Source organism: Phaethon lepturus, unplaced genomic scaffold (genome assembly GCF_000687285.1).
Source record: "Phaethon lepturus isolate BGI_N335 unplaced genomic scaffold, ASM68728v1 scaffold15465, whole genome shotgun sequence".
NCBI classification, from domain to species: Eukaryota; Metazoa; Chordata; class Aves; order Phaethontiformes; family Phaethontidae; genus Phaethon; species Phaethon lepturus.
In genome coordinates, this window is record NW_010540016.1 from 65677 (window position 1) to 72687 (window position 7011).

The 7011-nt window shown below is 49.7% G+C and overlaps 1 protein-coding gene across 1 annotated transcript in view; it reads right to left on the bottom strand.

The window, feature by feature from the left end:
- IGDCC4 (immunoglobulin superfamily, DCC subclass, member 4) overlaps window positions 1–6161 on the bottom strand; it is a 63488-nt gene extending 57327 nt beyond the window's left edge. The window contains exons 1-2 of the mRNA XM_010287326.1: window positions 6075–6161; window positions 1961–2330 (exon numbers count right to left, since the gene is read on the bottom strand). Coding sequence (XP_010285628.1) covers window positions 1961–2330; window positions 6075–6161 — 457 coding nt within the window. The remainder of the gene's footprint in view (window positions 1–1960; window positions 2331–6074) is intronic.
- Window positions 6162–7011: the final 850 nt, after the last annotated feature.

A 7011-nucleotide genomic window follows, 5' to 3' on the forward strand; every position in this document is an offset into this window, starting at 1 on the left:
GCTGCTCCGTACTGATCAGCAGTGCCCACGGCAATCGGCACAAAGAATAACTCCATCTACACGTAAACGGCCTCGGATAGACTACTGTATTCAGCAGCAGGGGTGGGGCGGGGGAGGCCTTTACAATCCTCATTTGCACCAGCTGAATGCTAACGTAGTAAGTGCTTCTGCCCAACCCACAAACAAATCGAAGCGAGAGATGCATTTCATTAATCAAGTCCCTTGCTGCTCTCCATTCAGAAATGGGCACGTCAGGTGCCTGCGTGCGCCACAGAACCAGCACTTTCCCTGTGCAGATGGTACTAAAAGGAGACATATGAGTATGCACAAGGAGAGAGTTCACCTGAAATTCCCCATTTCTGGGAGAAACTCAGAATGGGATGGAGAGACCTGTCACCTACGTACTCTCCTCTGGAAAAATCCAGGGGGAGGGAAGGGCAATTGAAGTCAAGTCTCCTGGTTTTGAGATGTCTCCACTGTTCTCACTCATGAGACTCCAAAAAATAAACCCAGGTCCATAACAGAGGCACAAACCATTGTCACCAGGCAAAAGGCACAGTGCAAACTTCAACACAAGTCACCCCTAAAAGGGAATATATCCTAATTCTGGGTGGCTGGGACTGGGGCAGGAGCAACCAAATAAATCCTCCCAGATTAATGATGCCTTTTCTACTCCAGATCTCCCTCCTCCCCAGAGAATATTTGTGTCCAGGATCCCTGACTCCATCTTCACAGCCCTCAGGAGTCCCTTCGCTTCATGAAAGACTGGAACCAGCTATTTATCTGGCACTACAAATCACCGAAAGGAGGGAACAGGAGCGACGGGTAACCAGCAATCTGTGGATGCTGCTACATTTTCTGAGCAGAAAAGGAGGACATGTTGCAAAAGTCAAAGATTTTCCACTGATCTGGCGAAAGCTTCACCTGCCATCAGGAGTGCTGGCTTCTACAGCACAGTGTTCACAGACCAAAACATGCACTTGGCCAAACTGGGACCACGCTGCCTGTGGTACCAGAGGTTAAACACAGCACAGTGTCAAGTCGGTGTTAGGACATCCACTCTGCATCTTCACCTACCACAGCTTTGAGCAAGTGCAAAAGCACCTCTGCCCCGATGGTGTGCTGTGCATTTACGTAAGTCACTGTACTAGGGAGAAGTGTTACTGTATTTGCATTATTTTCTAACCTCACTTGTTTGGTAGGTCAAGGAATCATTTATTGGCACTCACACACTTAAATTAGCTCCGGGAGCCATTCCTGAATACAAAGGAATTTTATTGTTGAACGCTGCGCAAAAAAAAAATCTCAGAGACTGAAAGGAAAAACAGCCTGAAGAGCTCTTTCTTTCATCTCTTCCATTATAAAGAGATACTCATCTCACAAGACAGTCCCCTGACACCAAATGGAGCTGCAGACTCTTTGCCATGTAGACAGCCGTCTGTCCCAGCCTCCACACTGCCCTCCACTGTCCGCAGTTTCCCTTGGAGTTCAGAGATTTGTACCGTGCAAATCGCCTGGCTGCTTAGCTTTAGCCCGTGCTCACAGATTTAGGGCAGTGCTCCTTATCGATGTCACTGGGGTAACAAGCCCGTCACAGCCTTGGCCAGGAGAGCCAGAGCTGTCATAGCCAGAGCTCCACAGTCACTTCCCCAGGCAGAGAGTGCTGCACTCAGGGCTGTGAAGTGTCAAGTTCTCCGCAAAAACAAGCACTGTCTTTTAGAGAGTGATTTTAAGTCATGGTTGATAGCATTTACCTGGGAGAGTCATACATGATGTTAAGAGTGGGATAACAGAAAGACACCACTGCTTATTTGTGGACTATCCCAAATCCCACCTACACATCATTAATAGAATTTCACTTCATAGACACTTTATCTCAAACTCTCTGGGAGGCAGATGGTCTGTATAAACACCAGGAGGGGAAAAAAAGAAAAATCAACAAAAAACCCCCAACACTTACTTGACAATCTGACTGTAGCCGTTTGACTGGTGACAGCCCCTAAGGAGCTGTGAGACACGCAGGAGTAATTACCCTCAGCGCCAGCCCTCTCAGGATATTTACTGTCCTTTGCCACAGCCTGGGATGAGATGAAGAGCGATCCATTCGGAAGCACATGGAGATGTTCCTGCTCCACTAACGGAAACCCATTCTTCTTCCATGTGATATTGATCACCTGCTCAACAGGGGCCAGGTTACAGTCCAAAACCACGACTTGGTTTGGCTCCAGTATCACCTTTGCAGGACCAGCACTACAGCTCAGCTCCAGAGAATCCCCTTCCAACAGCCTCCCTGCAAAGAAAAGACAGCGTTGCAGTGGGGGGTTGCGTTCCTTGGTTAATCACATCCCAGTTTTACACAGCAAAGGTAGCACAGTTCTCCATGAGTGTGGCTGGAGATAGTGGGTGAAATTCAGCCCTGTTAGGTGACCAGCACCTCCTGTTATACTTGTGCACTACATTCTCCATCACACATTCTTGGGGCTGCAAGCACAACCTGCACCACCTCTGCCAACCCCAACGGTGCCCAGCAGCCACCCCTTCTTATCCACACTTGATTTTTCCATGCTGGTTTAAAGCAGAGAAGAACAACCAGAAGAAAGTGAAGTGATGACAACAGCAGCATCAGGCACATAAGCTGCAGCAAGGGCCCCAGCCTCTCCTTCACCTGCCACAGCTGCCCATGAGAAGCGAGGGCTCCCTCTCCCCTGCCTACCAAAGCCTCCCTTGAGGCTGGTCAACCTCCTCAAGACAGCTAAGCACAAGCAAAGATGACCAAGCCGAGCTTGGTACCCCAATGCCAGCGCCCACAACTTGAATGGTGCAGCGCTCTCCGCAAGTCCCAGCCTGCGGCTGCTGTAGTGAGCCATGGTGGAGCGCAGTCATGGTCAGAAATCCCAGCCAAGGAAGTAGGCACAGCGCTACAGTGGCACAAGCAGCCGCAAGGCCAGGCCAAGGCCCCAAGATCTAGGCAGCAAAGCAGCAAACTCCTTCAGAGGAAATGTAGGATATGTTACAACACCCTCAGGGGCAACCAGCAGTAAGAGCTGGAGCCCAGTTGGGAACCCAGAAAGGCAGCGTCTGCTGCTGACGTTCAAGAGACTCATTTCAAAGGAAAGCCAACAAAAGAATGGCTAAAAACGTGACCTGCTGTCTCTGAGCATTTTATCCTGTATAGCTGAATCCAGAAGGAGAATAGATGGATGCATTTTCCCTACTAAAAGAGAAAGGATATTCCAGCTGCAAATGGACAGTCACATCATGTCTTACCCAGAACGCGCCCTAGGCAACCTTCCTGCTGTAGCCGGAGGCCAGAGCAGTGACCAGCAGTGAGCTTAAGCTGAACAGGTCTTGGTCTGGCCGATTTCCAAACCCACATACTCGTAGGAGAGCTCCACCTCTGAAACAAGGCTCAGCATTTCCTGAAAGAATATTGCCATTAATAAAATGCATTCGCCGTTAGAGTTCTCCAGAGACACTAAGTCAATGTTAGCTGGCAGCACTGCTTCCACACACCAGCAATTTCAATCTCTGCTGAGCTCAAACCATCACCATCCACTCTTTTTATGGCTCTGCTCCAAATTATTTTGTCACTGCTCCAATCAGAAATGTTTCCTGCCTCTATAACAAGTTTATCAACACTGGATATGAACCACATGGCTCCCTGCCCGTCTCCTATCGCAGAAGGCTAGAGATTAATTTTATAGGAATTCAAACACCCTATTAAACTTGCTACTACCTACTGCTGATAAAAGGGCTGCATTTTAAAAGAGTGTGTGTTAAGCATGCAATTAGGGGCAATGACACACAAAATTACACATGCAGGGAGATGGAATTATTTCAAGGCATGTGCCGGCAACGGCAGGTGCCCCTGGAAGGAAAGGCCTAACCCTGCCCACACGTGGGGCTGATTCGGTACCCACCCAAGCCCGTGGGAACGGGAACTTGTCAGGTTTGCCGTCATTGCTGGTTTGCAGAATGACCACTGAAAACTTGACGTTGGCCACCTGTGTCCCTTCACTGACAAGAAGGCTACACAAGAACCCTGCCTGTCCCCTGTCTGTTGATTGTCATTGTTAAGGGACAGAACAGACCCTGCCCCGAGCACCCTCATCTTCACTAGGAGGTCCAGGGGACAGCCTCCCATCCCCCAAAGCCAAACCTCAGCAGGATGCGATGATGCCCATTTCGCACCATGCTACGCAGCCAGCACAACAGCCAGGCACTCCACAACAAAGGGGCAGCTACCATCGACATAGAGCCACCTGTGAATCCCTGGATTTGGGGTTTTCCCAATGGATGCTTCCACTGGGCTGCAAACTAGATGTCTGCAAGAAGGAGGCACCAGCAAAGAGCAGCAGATGCCATCGAGCTCCCAATGTGCACACACCGCAGTGTAATTTCTGGATTTGTCAGCCCGCACAGCCCTGGTGGGCTGCTTGCTGCCTGGCCCCCTCAGGCCAGGGAACAAGCTACAGAATGCCGTTATGTGGGGACTGTCACCAAATGCCCTCCTGTAAAGGTAATTCAGCCCGTTCATATCTGCTAGGGAAGATTAGTCCTTTGAGGATCACAGCAAGCTACAAAACTCACTGGCTCCACAGGAGACTAGAAGTAGGGGAACATGAAGCTGAAAGGCTGCCCCGGATGCTCTGGAAAGATACGCCACTGGAAGCCTTCCATCCAAGACAGTCAGTACAAAAAAACTGTATGAAATAGGGAGAAATAAAGCACAGAGCAAGTTACCAGCAAACACAAGTGCAGAAGGTGACGTGGCCAAACACAGGAGAGGGTTAACAGTCTGAGGCTGGAGAAAACCCAGCTGAGCTCACAGGAGGCACACCGGGAGCTGCAACTGTCCAGAGAACCCCCATCCACGGAGGAGCAGCAACCCAGACACTTCTCTGAAGGGATCTCCCCATAGCAGCTGCTCCTGGCAGCTCGTCACACGGGGCTTAGGCAGCCTGTGTGCATACACCACCTCCAGGGAGGTAGAGCTGCTGAGGCAAAGGCTGAGGCATGTGATGCAGAGCTTATTTCAAACGACGTTGAAACTTTGTTGGCTGAAGTCTTAATCCTCTGCTTTTCCTTAAGTTTTTGTTGTTAGAAGCACAAGTAGAAACTGAGGAGACAAGGAATTGACGCAGGTCACAAGTCAGTCCCCTTAACCAACAGCTCCAGCATCTCTCCCCTCGACTCCTCTTTTACACATCACTGCTGGCAGTGACACATCAACATGCCTTGGAGAGCTCTTGTGCAGCACCAGCATCATGGGCACCAACACTGCCCATGCCTGCTCTTACCCTCCTTCAACACCAACCCTCCCGTAAGGCAGCAGGGCTGGGCGAGCACAGCCACATGGAATCAGCCAGCTCTGCGTGCCGGGCATCCCGCATGCCCCCCGCCACCACACACACGGGCTGTCCTCCTGCCTCCACATTCTCCATAGGCTCCTGCTCCGTGCCAGGCACTCCTGTTCATCACTTGGGGAAACAGCCTGTCTATCTGTCCTACTTTCTACTTTCTTCAGACAGCAATCAAAATGGCATTTTGCTGAAAATACTCCTCCTCTTCAAAAGGTGAAGCGCGAGGGGACAGCTCAGGCAGCCAGGAATACAGCAGAGATCTGCAGTGCAGCTTCCCACGCCAGTGCAGGTCGGTAAAAAGCTATTATCAGCCTCTCAAACTTCAATCCCTTAGAAATCAACTCAACCTGTTTGCAGCGGAGTTAAGAACAGACAGCTCCATACTTTGCACCACAGTAGAAGAAACACTTGCTTTTTAAAAACATGTAATGATGTTTCTATACCCCTAAGCATCACCCAGCTCTTTTCCCCAAAGTCAAAACCTACCTGGATCCAAGATTCTGGTTGGTACGTTAGAGAAAAAAGGGCCAGTTACAAAACTCAATGTCGGACTGCAGAGCTCACCCACACCAAGCCTGACAGCCTGGATCAGGTCTCTCTCTGACATACCACAAGAGGAGAAACAACCATTAGAAGGAAATGCACTTGAAACTGCACTTTGCAGCCGACTGTTCTGCCACGGCCCAGGAGCATGCTCACCAAGGAACGTACCAACACCGGGAACACAGGATCCTCCACGAGCAGCCAGAGTGGTCTCTTTCCACCATCAGTATTTGGTGCGCTTGCTGAGCTGGTCATGACCATACCATCTCATTGGAGAGCGACAGGAGGAGGTTGACTTCTTTCATGCCTTCACAGCAATAAACACGGTTGCACAACATCTTTAAAAAGTGATAGTCACTCCTTTCCTGGAAACCTGTTCCAGCCACATAATCCACCCAGTAACAGCAGAAACCATTTACAAGCAGCCAACCTCCAGGTTATCGGTATGTTTCTACTGACAAGTAGACTGACACTAAGCTGCTCTAGTAGGTAAGCACAGACCTGCCCCGAATCATCCAGCACTCTTACCCCAAAATACTGCAAATTTTGGGGGACGGGCCCTTCACACATACAGAGGTTGGAGCAGCAGGGCGCAGGACCCAGACTTGGAATCGCAAAAAGCCCCACTATGACTCTTGTCCTAAGATGTTCAAAGAACTGTATAAACACTCCCTGATTACGGAAAAAATACCTTCCAGGCTCTGGAAACGTAGGAGGAGGTCTGGTTCAAAACACCGCACTAAATTAGCAAGCCTGACAATGAGATAAAAGCCCCATCAAGGGAAAGGATCAGAAGAGAGTAAAATTACTCCAAGTGAGATCAAAGACAAATGAAATCAGGAATGTTAAGTGCTTACAGAAGCTGCCGACTATTTCCAACCTCCATTCTTCATCGTATACGGACACAAATGGATACGACCCTGTTTAAACAAACAGCCACACGCTCACGCAGCCTCCTGTTCACCTTCACCCCCGATGGAGGTCATGCTGTAATGAACGTAGTGAAGACAACCCAGAACAGCCACTTGCCCTCACACAGCAAATACAGCTACTCCAACAGCCATCGATAATAATATGGAGGTGGGCTTCTGAGTCAGACGCCAGA